The sequence below is a fragment of the Typopeltis vanoorti genome, chromosome 5 (assembly GCF_054136105.1).
Source record: "Typopeltis vanoorti isolate ZY-2024b chromosome 5, IOZ_Tvanoo_1.0, whole genome shotgun sequence".
Classification (NCBI taxonomy): domain Eukaryota; kingdom Metazoa; phylum Arthropoda; class Arachnida; order Uropygi; family Thelyphonidae; genus Typopeltis; species Typopeltis vanoorti.
In genome coordinates, this window is record NC_143553.1 from 17756713 (window position 1) to 17780082 (window position 23370).

Genomic DNA, 23370 nt, shown 5'->3' on the forward strand with positions numbered 1-23370 from the left:
GTATGATACTTTTATCTTGTTACTCAAAAGTGGTCGCCAAAGTGATCGATATAACATTGTTAGGGGTCGATTTGGGCTCAGAGGTTGATTGGGGGTCGATAGAAAAATGTAAGACACCGTTGTACGGGTAATATTTAATTCAGTTAACTTGAATTATCTCCATCCTGAATGACAATGCAATTAAGAGTGAATCGTGGGAACAGCGGCATGAATAGGACCTGTAAGATGGAGCAAGGTCATGAAAATAGTTACGGAGGCTAATCAAGTAGGCCAAAATGACGTATTTACCAACAAGCATCTTTTCTGCTTATCCTGTTATAATTACGTAATAGTAAAATAGAGGGGATCAATGAAAAGTCAAGAAACTCTTGAAGGGGTCGATGGTCAAAGAAGTTTGGCGACCCCTGCTCAAAACTAACATAAGATTTCTATTTCTTATATCTTCTTGTATGTGCACATCTTTATGAACATATCGCCAAAGAACTATCCATGCCTGTAGTCCAGCAGGGTGTGTTTCATTATTATTATTATTAGCTTTACTCCTTACTTGAAGTTTTTCCCAAACATTTCTGCATGTATTGTGTTTGTTTATGTTAGATCTCTTGTATACAAGGATTAGCTTTCCCCTTTTTTTGGTATTTGTGCTAATAATTTGAAAAACCGTTCCTCTTCCTCCTTATTGTACAAACTTTGGTGGGGTCATTTGGACACTTTGGGTCTAATTGATTATAGACTATTTGACCCAAATAATCTAATTTGGGTCAAAGTGTCTAATTCCTCATTTTAAAATTTACTCAGTTTGCTCTGCTCGAAATAGCTTGACATTCAAGGAATTTATCTTAAACCAAAGAAAACTTCATCAGCATATCTCGTGAATTTGACCCATCTGCTATCTTTCCTAATTCCTGTTTTAAGTTCCACCCATTTTATTGCGGCTTGTTGCTCACTGCAGGTTAGCTATCACTCTGATAAAAACGTGTTGAGGAAATTTCTTTACTTTCATTAACCTCACAATTTCACATTCCAAATATAGTCAAAAGCTTTCGGGTAGTCCAAATATGAAATACATAACCAAAGGAAGTCTAAACTGTATACTTCTCATTGATCTGCCTAAGACAAAGGGTGTACACTTGTCTTTCCTGAAATGTGCCTAACGATCAGACATTTCAGTCTTGACTTTGGCCCAATCATTAGTAAAATCTTGCTTGTCTGAAAAATAAAATTAACAGTTCTGTATATCTTGCAGTCTTTCATGTCTCCCTTCTTATGCAGCAGTACCTAGTCTAGCCATAAATGCTGTTACAACTTTAACAGGAGATAAACCTTTAATTTATCAGTAAATCATTTACAGCTTTCAGCACATACAAACCATATGTATAAAGTACATATAGCAGCACTCAATGTTCAAAAGGTCTGTTTTTGCTTTCATGCATGCCTGAAGTCTGCGAGGCTACACCAATGGCAGCATGCACAATATCAAGCAGAAATTCTGCCACTGCTCACTCCAAATCTACCTTCAGGCTGGTGATACAGTGGTGTCATTTCTTGCAGGCTACTCTCTCAAGCTCCAACCACAATTTGAAGCCCAGTGAATTCAGATTGCAACTTCCAGACAGCCAATCAGATGGTGATATATGGTCGGGCACATTTACCTCCAACTATTGTGTTGTGTGGTTGTTCAGGAGCCATACCCCAGGTTCCATCACTCTGCATCAGTGATGGTTGGGTGTGCAGGGGGGGGGGGGTTTGACATATCAGGGGTATCCAAGTTGCATGTCTGTGAGAAGGGATCAAAATCTCGATACACTTTGGTGGAGATTTTGACCCCTTTCTTGCAGAAATGCAACTCTTGGATACTCCGTGATATGTCCCCCCCCCTGCACACCCAACTATCACTGATGCAGAGTGATGACCTCTCTGAATCCTGAGTGCTATGGCACCTTCTCTGCAACCATCCAGTGCATATACCTGATCATTTTGGTGGTTAAATAACTCATCAATGTTGAAAATCTTCTGATTTGTGAAGAGGATATCTGTTGTTTGTATACTGCCAGAGAAGTGCCTTTGATTTTATCACTCTGTCGCATAAGTTGTTGGTTATAGGAAGTGTTCATTAGAATAACAATAGTGTCTAACCCCAGGTCATCAGTGAGTACACGTGACATTGCTCTCTATGAAATGTTCATCTCTCGTGACATCACTTTTAGCATTCCCACAGGATTATGGTGGAGGCGTGTGTTCACAGCCTGCACAACCTATCATAACGCAGAATGGTCGACCTGTTCTTTGGTGGTCAGATATGTCTCCTGTATTGTTATAATGGTTAATCATCGAATATGCAAACATCCCACATAAACATGCATTCACAAATGAATCCGATTGTTTTATCATGTTGAAAATCACAGGTCGCTGCATTCCAACTTTGAAGTGCTGTTACAGCTATATGGATCTCAATCTTCTCACTGCATATTAACTCATACAGCTAGACAATTCTCTCTCTCTCAACTGATAAACACATGAATGTTGGTTGTACACAGTGTCACTAATGGAACTGGGCTCACACAATTCTGTGGGTAGTGCAGGAACGTGCAGAAGTTGTGACAGTATTTATGGCAACACTGTGCACGAATACTGACTTCTTCCAGTCTCTGGACCATACTTCTCTTTACTGTATCCTTATAATCAATCTGTGAAACATTTCTTCATCCCCTGTTGCCTTAACTCTACCTGGATTCCATTTGTACCTGTGCCATATTATCATTAAGCTGTATAACTGCTCTTTTTCTGTCTTATGCTTAAGTGGAAGTGGTTCAAACCCATGATTCTCCTTGGAATGTGCCTCTTCCCAATTTTCTTCATCCTCTTTCTGTACGGTTCACCTATCAGCAGAAATACAACACTGATCTTAACCTACATAGCCATGGTATTTCAGCTTCAATGGTATGTTGCATATATGAAGGGAAAACATGTTATGGTCCATAGGGTGATTAAGCAAGCATGGCATGGAGGTTATATTTATTAATCACTTTGACTATCTTTTGAGATATATCTTTTGAAATATTTTGATATGTGGGAGATGGGAATGGTTTTGTTGTGATCCTATATGTCAGGTGCAGTAGGGATAGGAATATCTCACTAGTACACAAAACAAAAACATTCACAGATTATTCAAAAGAGATTGTTTTTGGCCAAAGAAATCATGAATAATATGAAACTCCACATTGTTAAACATGTGGAGTCCCCAAAATTCACAAATCTAATACTCCCCTGCCTCCTTTAATTAGTGTCATTATTATTATACAGGTAACACTGGAGTCAGAATATGCATCACTGGAGATCCACACGATTCTTTATACACCTAATACATATGATACCTTTCCTTAAATTTATTCGCAGTCTGACACTCACAAATGATTCCGGCAATCCATTCCAGTCATTCACCACTCTCCAAGCAAAAAAATTAATCTACATACTCTTACTTACAATAATCTTACACAGCTTCCAAATGTAAGCATTATTCTCTCTCTCTCTGTTCGTCATGCATTGAAAAATTTCCTTTATGTCAGTCTTATGGAACACCTTTAATAACTTATAAGTTTATATCATGGTTCTTCTTATCCACCTATCAACTAACCTTTGTAATGTGCATACATTCAACCTATTCTCATAGAGATGCCTTGATGGAAGAGTAGTACTTTCCATTTCTTCATGAATGTTTCCACAGCTATAAGATTGAGTACTCTTTTCATTGACAGGTATCTTTGTTCTCCAGAGATGCTGGTATGAGTGTAATTTTTTTTTTGTCCTTTTGATAGTGTTAATTCAGTAAAGTAAATAAAAAATAAATAATCTTCAATATCTAAACCTTTCAACATGTCAGTGGTTCAAATTCATATATTGTTATTATTAAGAGAGAGACCTCCAGGGAGTGAGGAACTCATCAAGGGAGGCTGGATTTTATCCACACCAGCTGTCATACCTGTTCTTGAATTCATTTACATTACTTGCATGCACAACATCCAATAGCAATTCATACCAGTCTGCAACATTCTATGAGAGAAAAGTCTAGCTCTCACTGACTTATTGATGGCATTCATTCTCAACATCCAAGGACATTATCTTGTCCTTTTCCCACTTTACATAAAATGAAAAATTCTATCTACTGATATTCTGTAGGACCCTTTCAGAAGTTCGTAAGTATCAATCATATCAGCCCACTTTTTCTTGTTTGCGAGTGTCTACAAATTCTCAATCTATCTTCATAATCATTTCCAATATCCACAATCCTAATATAATTTTTAACATGCTTTCTACACCCTATCCACTTTATCCACTCTCTCTTAATAATAATAATATCAGAATTACAACAGAAACTAGGAGACTATCTCTGTGCACAATAATCCAAGTGATGTCTTATCAAGACCTTGTAAAAAGGACAAAATGACTTATCTTTATAGGACAAGGTTGATTTCAGTTAGTCTCTGAATTGTATATGCAGTCTTTGATATATGGCCCTTGAACATCAATTTCCTATCTACTAAAACTCCAAAATTTCTAGCCTGATCAGTTTTTTTCCATAATCCCATCAATATGACATGACATTGGGTATCTCGTCACACCCAATTACTGACATTGAACTGATTGCTATATTCACATGCCCATATTTCCAGCCTATTCAAATTACTCTGCAAATATTCATATCAACCACATTCCTGATTACTCTGCCTGTCTTTGCATCATCAGTAAATAGCTATATGTCACATGCCAAATCCTCCCCAGTGTCTTAATAAATTTATATAGATTGAATAACAGTGGACCAAGCACTGATCCTTGTGATATCACTGGTTATTTTGCAGAATCATGTCTCCCATGTACCACTTTTTGATATTTCATTCAGCCATCCTTTTATTCATGCCAATGTTTTTTATAATTCAATCCCACATTATCCAGTTTATGCAACATTCTTTCATGCTATATTCTATCAAAAGCCTTACAAAATCCAAAAGTATCATGGTGTATCCATTTCCTCAATGGTAATTTTATTAACGAATGTGAGCAAGTTCTCCAACATGACTTTTCCTTACTAAACCTGCTGTTCATTGAGATACAGATTCTCTGTCACCCCATTTCTGTATGTGAGTCCTAACCAAATTTTCCTATAATCTTCATCACCGCTCCAGAGATACTCAGATGTTGGATACATCAGACTTTGTGCCATGGGATTACCATGCATTCTTTCCACTCCTGTGGAATTCCCTCTTCTATCCCTTTTGAGGAAATGACATGTACTGAATACTAATCACAATAACATTAATTAATCATCAAATTCCTAACGCATAGGGGTATACAGGATCTTATGATAGTACTACATGAAAAGTTACATCCTTACTAACTTCTTATTAATAATTTTCCTCCAGATTACCCTGTTATCTGTCAACATTTCAATATTATCAGAGCTTATATTTCTGTCTTCTAAGCACATTTTTACTGTCACCATCAATTCACCCACATCTTGGTCTTTCTCTGGGTAATTTTTCCTGACATCCTAGCAAAGAACACTTGCTTAGCTACTCTTTCCTCTCCCATTCTGCTTAAGTGGCCATACCACTGAAATTAGCTCTGCTAATACAATTCTGAATGCTAACAATGTCAGGTTCTTTTCTAATATCCTCATTTTTAATATGATGCTGCCATTGATACAATCTCTTTAGTCCCCTAATCTTTCTCAGGGCTCTCATATCTGTGGTGTCCAGTCTGTCTTTGATCAAGATTTCGAACCCAGATCTCAGATCCATTAGTTAAAATTGGATCTGAGAGCTATATAGGAAAAACACTACCTTGTATATAGCTAACTTAGTGTTTTGACTAATTTCTTTCTTATTCTACATAAATTTATTCAGTTGACTTCCTACCATACCATATCAGTCTCACTAATTCTGTTGTCTATTTCCATATTTAATTTGCCATCTTCACTAAAAATTGTGCCTAAATAACAGAAATGTTTTACTTGTTCTATAGGTTCCATGTTCTATAGCCATTTCAGGATACAGTTGATGTTTTCAATGTTTCTGCCTATTTTTATTGCCTTTTTGTTTTTAATGTGATTTTCATACCGAATTTATTACAGCAAGCATTCACGTTTATCAGGAAATCCTGCAGACTTGCCATGGATTTATTTAGGAGTATAACATTATCTGTATAAAGTAAAGAGCTGAGATTAACATCTCCAGTTTGATATCAGGTTTAGTACCACTTTCCTTCATAATGTGATCCAGATAGATGATGAATAACAGTGGCGATTAATGTATACCCGTGTTGCACACCATATTTAATATCAAACTATCTTCGTGTACCTCCTTCAATTCTGACTACTGATTTACAACTCATATAGAGACTGTGTATTGCTTAATATAATGTTCCATTTACACCATATAATTAGAGCATTTTGAACAGCTTTCCTCTTGGTGCCTTGTGATATGCCTTTTCCAGATCTACAAATTTTAAATACAGATCCTTGTTATATTCCCATGATTTCTCAATTATTTGTCTTAAAGGGATAATCTGATCCAGACATTCTCTGTTTGGCCTGTTTCTTGACCCAGCTTCTTCTCCAATCTTCTCCTCCACAATTTTTGTTAGCCATTTCTAAAGAATACTTGCATAAATCTTATCAGGAATACTCACTCATAAGTACAGAAATTTCTCTGTAATCTCACATTCAGCTTTATTCTTTTTTTTTTTTTTTTTTTAAATGGTTACCATGAGGTGCTCTGTTCCAATCACCTGGAATTCTGACCAGGCCTTTTGAATTATGCAGTGTAGCCACTATAAAACTTTTATACCTCCATATTTTAGCATTTCCAATCAATTATCATCTAATCCCAGCTGCCTTTCCACGTTTCTGGTTTGTGATAGCTTTCTGTACTTCAAGTATACAGATATATATTCCTGATGGCATTCCTGTTTAGTGTTTTCTACCACCATGCTGTCACTATTTGTTTTTCATATAACAATCTTTCAAAATAATTACTCCATACATTAAGGTTATCTTTATCTTCAATTGTTATATTTTGTCAATCAAATGGCGATTATCAGAGAACATAGAATAATGAGAAATAATGTGTGCAGGAGACAAGGTGGAAGGGGAGAAAGGCAAAGGAACTGGGAGATGGATATAAATTGTTCTACTCTGGAGCAAATAACGAGGGAAGAAATGGTGTAGGAATTATGGTGCGTGGAAGAATGAAGGGCGAAATACTGGAAGTGGGTAGAAGGAACGACAGGCTCATGGCGAATGAAATTGGCTCTTGGAGAAGAGCAGGTGGTCGTATTATGTGTATATGCCCCGCAAGTTGGTTGTACAGCAGAGGAGAAAGATGAGTTCTGGAACGTGTTAGATGAAGAAATGAGGGAACTGGAAGAAAATGAGATGGTGATTGTTGGAGGAGACTTGAACGGACACATAGGGAGACAGAATAGAGACCGTGAAAGGGTGCATGGTGGCCACGCAGTGGGAATGATGAACCAGGAAGGAGAGAGGTTTGTGGACTTTTCAGTAGCGTTTGATCTGGCAATTGTGAACTCGTTTTTTTTGCAAGAGGGAAGAACATTTGATAACATTTAGGAGTGGTAACAACAGTTCACAAATTGACTACGTTTTGACTAGAAAAAAACATCTTAAGGTTGTGACAAATTGTAAAGTAATTCCAACGTAAGCACAGCAACCGACTGCTGTTGCCAGACTTTATAGTAAGATCGAAGATAGAACCTCTGGATGCCATGGGATGAAGACAATCAAGTGGTTTCGCTTAAAAGAGGAGAGTGTGAGGAATCGTTTTAAGGAGAGGGTGTTAGAGAGGATTTTGGATGGACTGGAAAGTGTACAAGATTGGTGAAAACATAATTCAAAAGTAATCCTGAGCTGTGCAATCGAGGTGCTTGGTGAGACATCTGGAAAGATTAGAGAGCAGAAGGACGGTTGGTGGTGGTGGAATAATGTACAAGTGGCAGTGACAGCTAAGAGGAAGGCAAAGCAGAATTGGGATGAGTCAAGAGTGGAAGAGGACAGAGAGGTGTGCAGAGAGAGAGAAAGCAAGAAGCCAAGAGAGTTGTGGCAAAGGCCATGGCATATCAAGATCTGTATGATAAATTAGAAACAAAGGAAGGACAGAGAAAAATTTACCAACTAGCGAAATGTAGAAATAAACCAGCAAAGGACATCTTACATGTGAGGCAGATCAAAGACGCTGAAGGAAGAGTATTATGGAGGGATGTGGACATAAGAAATAGATTTTTGAATGAGGAAAATGCAAGAACTCACAGAGAAGATGGGCAGCCTTCTGAGAGGATGGTGCAGAACATCAGTAGAGTGGAAGTGACGGAGGCCATGAAGAGGATGAGGAATGGAAAATCGGTGGGCCCCGACAGAATTCCAGTGGAGGCATGGAAGGCACTGGGAGAAGAGGGAATTAACCTGCTGTGGGACCTGTTCATGAAAGTTTGTCAACAGGAAAATATACCCGATGAATGGAGGGAGAGTACTCTTGTCCCCATCCACAAGGGTAAAGGGGATGCACAAGACTGTAAAAATTTCAGAGGAATAAAGTTGATGTCCCACACAATGAAAATCCTAGAAAGGGTTCTTGATGGTAGATTGAGGAAGGAGGTGGAGATTGCAAAGGAACAATTTGGCTTCATGCCTGGTAGATCAACAACAGATGCTATCTTTGGGTTACGGCACATGATGGAAAAGTATTGAGAGAAACAAAGGGAGCTACATCTGGCATTTATTGATCTGGAGAAAGCAGATAGAGTGCCAAGACAAGAAGTCTGGAGGTGTCTGAGGGAGAAGAAAGTTCCGGAGAAATATGTCAGGTTGGTGCGGAAAATGTACAGAAATGTGAAGACAAGTGTTCGAACCTGTCTGGGACAGACAGAAAGTTTTCAAGTAACAGTTGGCTTGCATCAAGGGTCAGCATTAAGTCCGTTTCTGTTTAATATTGTGATGGAGGTGGTAACAGAGGAGGTGAGAGAAGATGCGCCTTGGATGTTGTATGCAGATGACATCTTGCTGTGTGCAGATTCAAGAGAGGTATGAGACTGAGCAGAAGTAAGACAGAGTATATGTGTTGCACAATGGGCGGCAGACAGGAGACAGATCTGTAGATCTGTCTCCTGTCTGCCATCATCAGAATGTCATCAGGAAGCTAAGAGACTTTAGATACTTAGGTTCAACAATGGAAGAAGATGGAGGAGCTGAGAAGGAAGTGGGATGCAGGATACAAGCGGGTTGGAGAAACTGGAGGGAGATGGCTGGAGTGTTATGTGATAAGAGGGCGCCGATCAATCTGAAAGGCAAAATCTATAGGACAGTAGTGAGGCCAGCTATGACATATGCTATAGAAACTGTGGCCCTGAGGAAAAATAACATCAGCAGGATGGAAGTAGCAGAGATGAGAATGCTTAGGTGGATGTGCGGTGTGACCAGAAAGGATCATCTGAGAAATGACTATGTGAGGGGAACAGTGAAAGTTACGAGCTTAGGAGCGAAAATACAGGAGGCAAGGTTGAGATGGTTTGGTCATGTGATGAGGAGGGAGGACGAATATATGGGAAGAAGGGTCATGCAGATGGATGTGCAAGGAAGGCGGAAGCGTGGGCGACCAAAGAAGAGATGGAGGGAGCTGGTAGAAGAGGACTTGAGGATGAAGAACTTGGATGTGGTGACAGCCCAAGACAGGAAGGTGTGGAGGTCATTTTCAACAGTGACCCCACTTAAGTTGGAGAAGCTGCAGAAGAAGAAAGATAGAATAATGAGAAACTAACACTCGGTGAATGAGTCTGAAGAAAGTCAGCCAAAGTTGGATACGGAGTTCTAAATGGCACTCTATTGTGGTCTAAATTGTATATTGGGCCAAAAATCTGAGGATGAGCACTTCCCATATTTGGGATAGATTCACACATCTAAATTTGTTGAGTTTTGGAAAGTTTCTCAGAACTTATGCCGATTCCAGGAATAACCTCTCATATTTGTATTTGCTCTTGTGGAGTAGTATCGTTCTTCCATCTTATCCTGTGTTGGGTATTCAAACCATGGTTAGGAAGTCCATAATGTTGGAACTGGATGTAGTCCATGTGTTGAGAAATTTTGATATTGGTTGTCTTATCTATTTCAGATCATAGTAGGACAGTTTGCAATTGCAAGGAACCTAGTAAACATCTGGCAGGTCAAGCAAATGTGACTGGTCTTTGGTAGAGCATAGATAAGATATGCTAATTTTTTATGTGGTCTGTATGTATGTTGCAATGTTACATTTCTTCAGGATTTTTGTTAAATTTTTGGATGTGCTCCAGATATGTGGAATTTTGATAGAGTTTGTATATTCTCTTCTGCAGGGGGAGGAGGTTGGGTTATGGGATTTAATATTATTTTGATTTGGTGTAGCCATTTGCTAAGAAAGTGTTGAGATCGTGATCGAGTTCACTAGTTATGTAACTTATCACAACTGATCAATTTCATACTGATATATAGAGTTCCTATAATCCCATGTTGTTAAGAGGCAATGTGGTTTGACTATTGCCAAATATATATGTACCAGTATATGTTGTTTTCTGTAAACAGAGAATGCCAGGGATCCATCAGGTTGGCATGTAATCAGAGTATCTAGGAAGGGGAGACTTGCTTTCCTTTTATAAGGTGAAGTGGATCCTGGGATGTTGATTATTTACATATGTTAAGAAAATGTTGAGAGTATCCAGGACATGTGGTTAAATGGAGATCTAAGTATTGTAGCAAAACAGTGGGTTTATGTGGGGAAGAGTTTTAGGCATTCTTTTCAAAGGTCTCCATGAAGTAGTTGGCCAGGAGTGGAGGAGGCTGAGAGCTTCCTCCACTGAGAGAACCCATGGCTGTAGAATTTCTCTTTGCAAACAAAATAGCCAGAGTTCATAATGAACTGAAACAGGACTGAGATATTGGATGGAAATATATCTGAGATAAGGTCTATAGTGTCTTGAATTTGACATCAAAACTTCCATTATGTCATGTGTTGGAGTGTGAGCTTTTCTATGCTGACTTTGAAGTGGGCTGATATTTTATATGTGAAGAAGTTGTTGCCAGTATACTGCGGGAGTGCTTGGGCTAAATGTTTGGCTAATACAGTGGTACCTTGGTTAATGACGGTAATTCTGGAACGGATTACCATCGTTAATGGTAAATATCATTTATTTATTTATATATACAGTTGGGGTGTATATGTATTTGCTACAAAAAATTAACATTAATAAAATGAATTGTTCATGAAAACAGTTTTTAATTATCAATCTTCACCAGAGGGACAATTGGACTCACTTTGGAGTTTTTTGACAAATGGACCTGTAAAAAAACGTCTAGGGTTGTTTGCTTCTGCCTCTTTTTTAAAATGTTTCTGAAAAACTGCATGGACTTTTCATTAAATAGATCTGCAGTTCTGATAACCTCAGATTTGTTTGGATTCCATTTCATAGCAACATTTTGAACTTCCTCCCACTTTGCCAAAACATTTTGATTTCAGCAGTCGTAATTTGTTCTTTCTCTCCATCCTCATCTTCAGATGAAATTTCCATTTCCTTTTCTTCACATTGCTGCTTGAAAAGTTCTTTTAGCTCGTCGGTAGTCAGTTCTCGGTTATGCATCTCCAATAATTCTTAAACATCTTCTTCCTCTACTTCCAAGTTAAGATCATGAGCAGTTGTCAAAATATCCTTTACCAATTTGTGTCCTTCATCTGAAGTTTCTTCATTACCAAAGGAAGGAGTTTCCTCCATGCTGCTTTGAGACATTTCATTGTTACTTCTTGCCAAGCCTTTACAATTAGCCTAATTGCTATGACAATGTTGAATTCTTCCTTCCAAAATTTTCTTAGGGTTATGTTGGCAGCTTCACACATTTCAAAGCACCTGGTAAAATGTGCCCTTGTGTAAAGTTTTTTAAAATTTGCTATTATCAGCTGATCCATAGGTTGAATCAGAGATGTAGTCTTGGGAGGAAGAAAAATCACCCTGATAAAATCTAATTCCTCTGGTAGCTCTTCTTGTATGCCCGTTGGATGGCCAGATGTGTTATCCAAGGTTAAAATGGCTTTTAGAGGCAGATTGTTTTGCTCAAGATAGGCTTTGACAGTTGGTCCAAACACTTCGCGAATCCAGTCTCTAAATTCTATTCTTGTGACCCAGGCTTTGCTGTTAGATTTCCACAAAACACCGAGATTGGATTTAGAGACACAATGAACATTTTGAATGCTTGGGGATTCTCTGAGTGGTAGATTAACATTGGTTTTACCTTGCAGTCCCCACTTGCATTTGCTGCTAAAAGCAATGTTAACCTATCATTCATTGGTTTATGCCCAGGAAGTGTTTTTTCTTCTTTTGTGATAAATGTCCTGTTGGGCATTTTCTTCCAAAATAACCCAGTCTCATCACAATTGAAGACTTGTTGAGGTAGGTATTCTCCTTCTATAATTCTTGTAAAGCTATTGACAAATTTATCTGCTGCTGCTTTGTCAGCACTAGCTGCCTCTCCATGTCTGACCACACTATGAATTCCTGTTCTTTTTTTAAAGTTGTCAAACCAACCTCTGCTTCATCATCTACCTCAGAACTTGATCCCAAAATCTTCTTTTTCAAATCTTGATAAATCTGTTTAGCTTTCTGACAGATTGCATTTTGAGATGTAGTATCTTTGTCAGCACTAGCTGCCTCTCCATGTCTGACCACACTATGAATTCCTGTTCTTTTTTTAAAGTTGTCAAACCAACCTCTGCTTCATCATCTACCTCAGAACTTGATCCCAAAATCTTCTTTTTCAAATCTTGATAAATCTGTTTAGCTTTCTGACAGATTGCATTTTGAGATGTAGTATCGTCTGCCATTTCTCTTTTTTTGATCCAAATTAGTAATAGATTTTCCATTTGCTCAAAAAGAAGCCCTCTGACATTCAACCCTGAAGTTTCCTTAGCAACCTTAGCTACCATAAGTTCTTCTTTCTTAGCCAAAATGGTTGATATTGCAGAATGATTGGTTTCATATATTCGAGCTAGCTGTATAACTTTCACACCATGATGTTTTGCTATTATTTCTTTCTTCTGTTCAATAGAGAAAATTTTTCTGTTTTTTTTCCCTTCACTAGCTTTCTTTTTGGGACCCATTTTGTCACATGTTAAAAAAATTCATCTATAAAAAAAAAGATACACAAAATACGGTATTATTACAAATTGTACAACACTAAGACAAGGGATACAAAGAACATATTGTCACCTGAAAATAAAAGTAAAAGTTCCAAAAAAAACTTTTTGAAATAAAAGTTAACAGTTAAATTTGAAACCTGCAATTTTTTTTGACTTAGTGCATTTTGCTTGTAAGGTGACGATATCAGATACAGCACTTACCATCACTTACACTGATTAGCAGCTTATAGATAGAACGATTATTATACAGATGAGATTTGATTTTGCCTTTTGACGGTGAACGAACAGTGACACGTACCTACTGATTTATTGTCTATATGAACCAACACATAAAAAATAAATGCTTAAATACTCATTTTCATCATAAAACACATTTCTAACCACAAATTTTAAAATAAAGCACAGTACACTACAAGATAAGAAACTATAAATGGAAAACGTAAACAGCTGGCTATGATGGGTCAAACATATCTGAGCTTCACAGTTATGCTGCATGGCTATTCTCTATTCGACAATGTCTTCCCGTGCGTGGCTGAGTGCGATCGGAAAATTCCGTTTTTTTAGATCGGATAGAGGTTCACATAATCGAGAGTCATTAACCAAGAGATTTTTTTTCTTACAACCACTCGTTGTTAACCAAGTACATCATTATCTGAGGCCGTTGTTAACCAAGGCACTACTGTATATGCTTGGGTGAATCAGTGGCATTCACAATGGGATTTAATAGCACATTTAGTTTATGGATTTTTGGTAGTCTTATATATATATGGAATGGAGAATTATATGGTTTTAGATTACTGGTGACCACCTCCACAGGTGAAGAGGTGATCTTCACCTCTTCACCTGTGGAAATTTTCTGATCTTCATTCCTGTGAAAATGTTCTGATCTATGTATTGGTGGGATCATGTTCTAAACAAAGGCAGATGGAGCAGTCTCTAAGCAGGGAGGCAAACTTACTTGTGTAATCTTTTTAGTTTAAAATTACAGTGGCATTTCCCTTATCTGCTTTTATAATTACTATTGTATTTATTTATTTATTTTTGTTTGTTTGTTTGTTTGTTTGTTTGTTATTCCTAATAGAGTTTCATATTCTTTCCTTGAGAAGTTGCTTTTTTTTTTGGTGTTGCATGGGCTGAGTACACTGGCTACATCTAGTTTGTTGTTGGCATAGAATAACACATAAACTTAGTCACTTTCCCTACACCCAGATGTTTATCAGCTTCCTTGCTGTTACAAACTGTCCTTCTACAGCCAATATCAGAATTCCTGATCACATGGACTACATCTGCTTTCATGTTCATCATTCTTATGCACACAGTATTCCACATGGTCAGCAAGTCCATAGTTTCTACATCCACCACAGGATATCCTGGCAGATTCAGATATGTGAGGCTATTCAAACCTCAACAAATTTGGGTGCAGTGCATGAAACTACTTCAAATTTGGGTAGCACTCATCCTCAGATCTTGAACCCAACAGCCAAGACCACCCAATTTATCTCACTAGGGGTTGTTATTTAGGACTGTCCCAAACTTGGTTGCATTTCTTCAGTCTCATTTACCCAGAGTTAGTGCCTTTGGGCACATGACCATTGTTCTGTGTTCTCTGATGATGGCAATTTGACTTTGTTGAATTATTGGAAATATTAAAGAAATTATTGTAATTAATATTCAGCATATGTTGTAATTTCCTCAAGAATAATGCTTATGAATAACCAACTTATGTGTAAGCCTTATTCAGTTTGCGCAACAGCCGTAGTACTTCCTCATATACCTCAGTTTCTTCATCCATTGAGGTAGCAATGAGCTCAATGTTGCTTACACCAGGTTGATAGCTTTTAGCAAAATAGGCACTGATTAATTGAATAATCTCTTCATCTGTCATATACTGCACATTATCTGCATTCAGATAGTTCTTTCACATTCATTTCTTTTACTTGTCTCACAATTATAGAATTCTTTTGGGTTGTCTTTAGTTTGTAGAATTCAATATTCTTTTTTCTGTACAATGGTTGTGATTCTTCTGGCTTGCTTCTTATAATTTTCATAACTGACATCATTCTTATGCACACAGTATTCCTTTTACGAATCTTTTGCTTAATGAGATTACAGTTCACTCATACCATATTTATTCTTTTAACTCTATGGACACATTCCGATATTTCATCATTTAAGTATTTTTTAAACACTTCTCATACAATATAATTTGAGAACTTTTACTTGCATGTTCAAATTTTACTGTAGCCATACATAAAATGCATTTGACTTGTTTGAAAAGTTCAAGCTCAGTTACTTCACTCTTGAAGGCTAGCTGCTTTCCATATAGTCACTCTTGGTTGATCACAAAACATTGCTTTGCGCTGTTGAAGCCAATCAGGTATGGACACTCAGATTGATGGACAAATTCGATACTATAAGGGAAACCTGCAACACCATCTTTGCCATTTTGTATTGTCACTAGAAATTGTCAAAATGTCCTGCAGAATAAGCTAATTCATTTGTGCCTTTGACACACCTTTGCACACCTTTTTTAATTTTTTTTAAAGAAAAAGGTACTTTTCCTTAAATCCTTTTAAACTCAATGAGCCATACAAGCTCGTCTGGACTTTTACAAGCACCCATGCCTCCAGTGGAACTTGAACCCAGAATGTCTTGGTTGGAGAGTGGTTATGCTATCCAGATTGCCAACCATTTTGGCAATATTGGGTAATTTCATTTAATGAAATTGTTCATAATATTAACTCTTAAGATTTTTTTTTTTTTTTTTTTTTTTTTTAAATAGGCCTACATCATCCAAACACCCAAAATCAATCAATGGATTAACCTTTCTGAAACAGCATTTCCAGTCCTGATAACAAATGTAATTGAGGAAAAGATTGCATTGTGTATTTACTGGAGTCCTTCCTTGAGTTTAAGAAGCAGATGCCAATACTGCTGATCTTTATTTTTATCACAGAATAAAGTAAACAAATGTAGGTACTTCTCCAAGGCAGCACCAGATTTCATGCAACATTTGGATGTATGAGAATACAAGTAGCTAGAGATGCAGCTTTTCCCTTGCCCATTGTACAGTTGACACATGGACCACATTATTTCTTTCTGATTGATTACTTTTTCTTGTGTAGGCATTACAGCACTTCAGTAGGGTTGTAGTTGAAGACAAGACGTTCCCCTTCCCTCACCCCTCAAGACTGTCTTAGTGCTGTAGAGAGAGAGAGATTGAAATTCTTGTGGAGGAATCAGTCTAAGCCATGGAATACAGAGATTATATTTTTTCAAATAATGAAATAATATGTTGTCTTCCCCTTAACATCTTTAGTTCACAAAGTATTAAATTAAAACTTCCGGAGAACTTTTAGATCAGTAATGATATAATGGAAAAATCAATAATCTAAATAAACAACTCTTATTGTTTATTTAGATTTTGTGTTTAGTTTTTTTTTTTTTTTTTTTTTTTGGAAATTGGCTGGTTACTGGTTCACTTTCATTGTTCCTAGAAGATCATTTCATTTTGTAGCATTCATGGATTGAAAGGTGAAAAGTATACTCGTGTTCCTGATCATAATTAGTATATTATTGTATGTTCTATAACATTTTACCCTGAGTTGTGGGGTTAAAACTAAAGTTTCCTTCCCAAAATTAAAAATCCACACATATGTATGCTATAAAGCAGAGGATCATCTAACTTGTAAGCTGCCTGAGAAATAGCCTAAAAAAAGTTGATTAGATGCAAACCTATAAGATCTTTCTTCCTCCGAAATAGCATTGTGGAAATTACTGGCCACACTAGTACTTTCTTATATAATGCTTGAATCTAATTTCATTGAAGAAGTTGATTTCAGATGTTAAATTATTTCAAGTGTTCATATAAAATTTAATTTTTTGTTTTATGTTGTTTGTGATTAATAATTGCTTTTGAGACAATACTGAAAATCAAAGTTTGCCTTCTCTTATTATAGAGTGAGGTGCATGTATTTAATGACTTAGCCATTTCTGTTTATAAATATGCAGTATGTTGCTATTTTTATTTTTTTTATTTTTCATTTTATTAGGAAACTATATTCTTAATTATTTGGCTACTAGACCAAAACTTGCTACCTTTGTTACCCAGGCATTAGTACAGTTATTTTCAAGAATTACTAAACTAGGTTGGTTTGAATCAGAGAAAGATGAATTTGTATTTAGAAATGTGGTTACTCAAGTTCGAGGGTTTCTTCAGGTAAGTTTAAATCATTATAATAATATATCTGATAATGGTTTCTATCATCATCATTATTATATTTAGTATACAGTTTCTGATTGTACCATTATTGCATATACTGTGGATTCAAATATAATACAAGTCTCAGAATGTCTGTCTCTTGTATTAATCATTCACTGCTGGAATTTGTCAACAACTAATTTGTAGTCTTCTATATTCTTGTATATTTTTAGTATAGTGTATTTTCAGAAATAACCAGAAAAGTGATGAGGCAAAGTATAGGCTGTAGGTAGGATGTTCAAATTTCTCATCTGACCTATAGCTATTGAACTAAATGAAGTCATTTTTTACATCCCAGAGACTTAGCTCCATCAGACTTTTCTTAAATTAAGGATATTTCTTAAATTAAGACACATCTCAATAGTATGTATTTTGAAAATGACAGGTCAATACAAATGAGAGAAAATTGTTCCAAAAACAAGCAATTTGGATACCTGGATTTCTAGATTAGGAGATGGTGGAGAGGATTCAGAGATGAGTGACCAAGCTGGTAACAGGTCTGTGGCATGCCCCCTATGGGGATAGGTTGAAGGGTGTGTGGGTTGCAAAGTTTAGCTAATAGGCAGAAAAGAGTTTAGTTGATCGGCAGAAAATATCCCTATCATGATAGGGACATAATTTATTAGAGATTTTATAAGATTGATGCAAAGAAAATTTTTCACTACATGATAAAAGGAAAGAGAACTAGGGGATAACCGCAGAAGTTACATAAGAGTTTAGTTAGTAATGTGCAGACTTGATTTTTTGCTTGGAGAGTGGTGAATGAGCAGTGGGGGGGAAATGGATTGTCAGAATTAGTTGAATACCCTGACAGTGAATGAGTTTAAGGAGGTATGATAGGTATTGTGTTCATAAAGATTAGTGTTGGTCTCCTGCAGTCAGTCCTCTGACTCCATGAAGATTCTTGTATAATAATACTATTGTTAGCAATATGGGTAAAAAGGCTGAGAATCCCTTGTTCAATCTGAATTATAATTTCTTCTGTAGGATTTTTTTTAGGCAAAAGTGTATAGTTATTCCACAAGCAAGTCCACTAATTGCTTCTGACTTGGGTGAAGGATGATAAGTTTAGTATAGTGTTTACTTGAGGTTGTCAAGGCTTGAGAGCAGAATTTTTTTTTTTGGAAGGTTAGCAAACTTATTGATGTTCTGACTTTTTTGAAATTCATAGGCTGCTGAAGTACTAGCGATATCTGAAAGAAACATCCAAAAGTGAACTTCACAGCAAGCTCCTCTTCTAGCACAGAAGTAGCTTTGTCGGTGTCAGAAGTAGAATGCAAATAGCACCAATCTTTTTACATAAAAGGGTGCAGCTGGTGCATCTGTATAAGCATAGAGCACTTGGTGATTTGAACCTGATTATAACACAGTTGGGGATTTAAATTGTACATATTTGGTCTAATGTATTAAAATTAAGAACTTTTATTGCTAAAGATATAATGATAAAATATACAAAGAGCCAACAAGTTTCACTAGCCACTGTCTAGCATTTTCAAGGCTGTACTGGTGTGAAAACAAGTGCATCAAGTTACATGAAAAACATACACTTTAGTAACTGCTAGGCCGTTACATTTGGTAATTCGTGTTTGATGGCGTGCATGCGTTCGAATGCTTCAGTCAGAATCCGGTACATGACCACGTGTTGTATAGTTTTTTGCATATTGTAGTTCTGTTAAACTGAGAGAAATGATGAGATTTTTCTATATGTCTTTAAGAATAATACCTTGATTTCTATTTAAATTATTGCCGTGCATAGCAGCACAGCTGCTTCTTTGAAAGTTCTGTGTCTGTAGTCATTCTCAATGTAAGGCATAGAACTGTTTTTCCAATCTATGACATGAATTGATTTAAATTGTACATATTTGGTCTAATGTATTAAAATTAAGAACTTTTATTGCTAAAAGACCATAAGATATAATGATAAAATATACAAAGAGCCAATAAGTTTCACTAGCCACTGTCTAGCATTTTCAAGGCTGTACTGGTGTGAAAACAAATGCATCAATGTCAATCTATAACAGAAGGAACATGTGGGGGATGTCAATCACAATAGAATCATCACATCTGGTTTAGCTCATCATTTCTCAACATTAAATCATGTTATAGATTGGAAAAAAAGTTCTGTGCCTTACATTGAGAATGACTACACACACAGAACTTTCAAAGAAGCAGCTGTGGTGCTATGCACAGGCAATAATTTAAATAGAAATCAAGGTATTATTCTTAAAGACATATGGAAAAATCTCATCATTTCTCTCAGTTTAACAGAACTACAATATGCAAAAATCTACACAACACGTGGTCATGTACTGGATTCTGACTGAAGCATTCGAACGCATGCACGCCATCAAACACGAATTATCAAATGTAACGGCCTAGCAGTTACTAAAGTGTATGTTTTTTATGTAACTTGATGCATTTGTTTTCATACCAGTACAGCCTTGAAAATGCTAGACGGTGGCTAGTGAAACTTGTTGGCTCTTTGTATATTTTATCATTATATCTTATGGTCTTTTAGCAATAAAAGTTCTTAACAGTTGGGGATGATATTATAATCCTGGCAGTACTCAGTCTTTAAAAACTACCCAAACTTCTAAAAATTTGGTTTGCATGAAACTGTCCCAAATTTGAGAAGCTTGCATCCTAAGGACATCTCCATTTTAGCCAATGGGGGGGGGGGAGTTCTATTTTAAAATTTATTTAGTTAATGTTATCTACATCGCAATTTCTTAAAAAATAGTTATAACTTGTCTTGCACACATTGGCATTATATAATGCTGTGTTTTCATGTCAGTGAATATGGAAGCAGTTCACCATTTGTTGGAGGTGGGGGGGAGTTTTTCAGTTGATTGACTGCTGAAAACCATGGTCATGTATTTGTTGCCCTGTAGGAAGTACTGTGCTCAGTGCAATTTATTGTATTCTCTTAAGTATTAAAGCTAGAAACTAAAACATAAAGCGAATGTTTTTATTTAACATATGAAAGGTTACATCATAATAATCTTTAATATATATAAACATTTAGTGTAAAATAGACAAAATACTTAAATATGATACAAAACAGTCATAACAAGAATAGATTAACTGTATTTCTCAGTTGATGTAACCTTGACTGATGTAACTGCAATTAACTGTAGCGTGGATAAAGTCCAACAGGTTTCTATTGTATGCACGTTGTGATATGACTAATTGTCTGGTGGGGTGATCCACAGTCGCACCTGGGTCAGGCAACCATGTCCCATTTGGTCTGCACATCTGCCATGATTGGTGTGGATTCGTTAAGGGTAGACCAAGTTTTCCGAAGTAGGTCAAAATCCGAAGGCAACTTTGTTGGGTCCACTAATTCATGAAAATCCCCTGTTGAAGTGCTCTTTCCACTTCTCCTTCATGTTAAAAGTTGTCTCTGCAAGATTTTTCACTGTTAGGATTGGAAGGTGCCTTGATTTTAGCCTATTTATTTCTAGGGGACAGAATGTCTTCATGGATTGGGAGATCTTGAATTTCCATGATTTTGCTGTATTCATGTAGAAGAAAGTTGGATCTGTGGAGGTGGGATTTTGTTGAGTACTGGGGGCCATTAGGATGGGGGTTGATTTCACAGTTTCAGAAATAAGATGCATAGTGGCATTAAGCTGAGCATCAACCAAGTATACATTGGTGCTGTTCAGCCATACGGATGAACAGTATTCAGCCGCAGAGTAAATGTGACCGAGAGCACTGCAGTGAAGCTCTGCTGCTTAGGCACCCGAAATTGTTCTGCTAAGTTTTTGCAGTATATTGTTTCATGTTTTTAGCTTGAATGCTGTGCTAATGAGATGTGGTTTAAAAGATAGTTCTATCCAAAGTGACACCCAGATATTTCGGGAATCTGTTGTAGCATAGCAGTTTGTTGTAATAGACCATAATTTCTTTGTTAGCCCAGTTATTGTTCAGGTGGAAGCATGAAACTTCTGTTTTGCTAGGATTTGGGTGAAATCTCCATTTTTCAGAAGTATGCATTGAGGACTGCAGGTCATTTGTTAGTATATCTTCCATTGTAGTAAAGTTGGTGTGTCTGGTGGCTACAGCAATATCATCAGCATAACAAAACTTCTTGGATGCTGTAGTAGGCAGATCTGCAATGTATAAGTTAAAAAGAGGGGAGCCAGAACTGATCCTTTGATAATCCATTATCTAGTGTTCTTTGTTTACATTTTTTCTCGTCCATAAACATAGGCAGTTGCTTAGCATGTTTTCAATTAGTTTAGCTATTGTTCTCTATGGGACTGCATGAAGCAATTTGCAGGTTGTGCCTTGCCTCCAGACTGTATCATAAGCTGTAAGGTCTACAAAAGCTACAGCTGTTTTCAAGCATTGTTGGTAGCCTGCCTCTATGTGTGGTGAGTGACAAAGTGACAACCTGATCATAGCAGCTTCATTTATGTCTGAATCTGACTTGTTCCACTGGGACTTATTCTATTATCTTAGAATAAGTCCCAGTTCTATTGAGGATGAGCCTTTCTAGGAGCTTATAACAGGTGCTAAGCAGGGTGATTGGTTGGTTTGTCATTGGTTTTCCCTAGTTTTTAAGATGGGGATGATTTTTGTCCTCTTAAACTCTTTTGGAAGGTTACCAGTTCTGGAGGATGTCAGAGAAGAAGCAAGTCAACCACTGCTGAGCTTTTTGGCCTAACTTCAACAGGAAATCAGGATGAATTCCATCGAAACATGGAGCCTTGCCTTGTTTCACACCCATTTAAGCAGTATTAATATCTTCAAGACTGAAATGTTGCAAATATAAAGGGTCTGATAGTCTGCTATTCTTCAAATATGTAAGTTCCCTTTTTATTTGAAGAGTGTGCTGTTTGTCCTTGGCAGTATATCTTGATGTGTTAACAATGTGATGCATATTAGTTTGGACAGGGGGCTTCATTGCATGGCCCATGGGCCACCTGTGCCATGGCTGCCAGCCATTTTGAAAAAATAACTACTTAACATTAAAATGCGATTAAATAAAAAATAATTTCAATGAACCCACGTGCCATGTGGTATTTAGAATTGTATGCTTTCCAGATTCTCAAAGAATGCTGTTTGAGAATTTAATACTTTAAAATCCTAAATTTGATACATAAAATCCTATAAATATAAAGATTAAATAGACATGCTTCTTCAGCCATCTACCAGTGCCATGCAGTTCTTAAGTACTAGTACTAACATTGCAGGTAAATGGCTGAAGCAGTAGTTTGTTCGAGTGTGCTGTCTAGTGCCTTCCAGATACATCTCGAAGGTTCTCGATACTTCATTATTTTCATATAAATACAAGAGGATCTCCTCCACTGTCAGTCAGTCAGTTGTGAACAGTGTGATATTCATGTATAAGCGCATGCAGGTTCGTCTTGTCAGTCATAGCCTATTGATATTGCCAGACTTTTTTCATATTGCCAGACTTCTAAATAAATCCGCTACAAGTCTGCAAGATTCTCTGATTAAATTGAATAGCTGTTGTAATAGATATGGTATGAAGGTCAGCATTACAAAGACAATGAAAATAGGCAGAATCATTGAAAATGTCAACTGTGTTGTGAATGGAGAACCTGTGGAACAAGTGAAACATTTCAGTTACTTAGGCACGATTTTTACTGAAGATGGTAAATTAAATATAGAAATAGACAACAGAATCAGCAAAGCTAGTATGGTAGGAAGTCAATTGAATAAATTCATATGGAATAAGAGAGAAATTAGTAGGAACACTAAATTAGCTGTATACAAGACAGTGTTCAAACCAGTTTTAACTTTAACTGGATCTGAGAGCTGGGTCAGAAGTAAAATACTTGACCAAAGACTAGAGACCGCAGATATGAGAGTCCTGAGAAAGATTATAGGCGTGAACAGATGGCATCAATGGCA

General features: G+C 36.8%; 1 protein-coding gene across 1 annotated transcript in view; it reads left to right on the forward strand.

Moving 5' to 3' along the window:
• The window catches only part of Ranbp16 (Ran-binding protein 16), a 1020902-nt gene that overhangs the window by 144272 nt on the left and 853260 nt on the right, over positions 1-23370 (forward strand). Inside the window, exon 5 of the mRNA XM_090392964.1 lies at positions 17276-17442. Coding sequence (XP_090249090.1) covers positions 17276-17442 — 167 coding nt within the window. The remainder of the gene's footprint in view (positions 1-17275; positions 17443-23370) is intronic.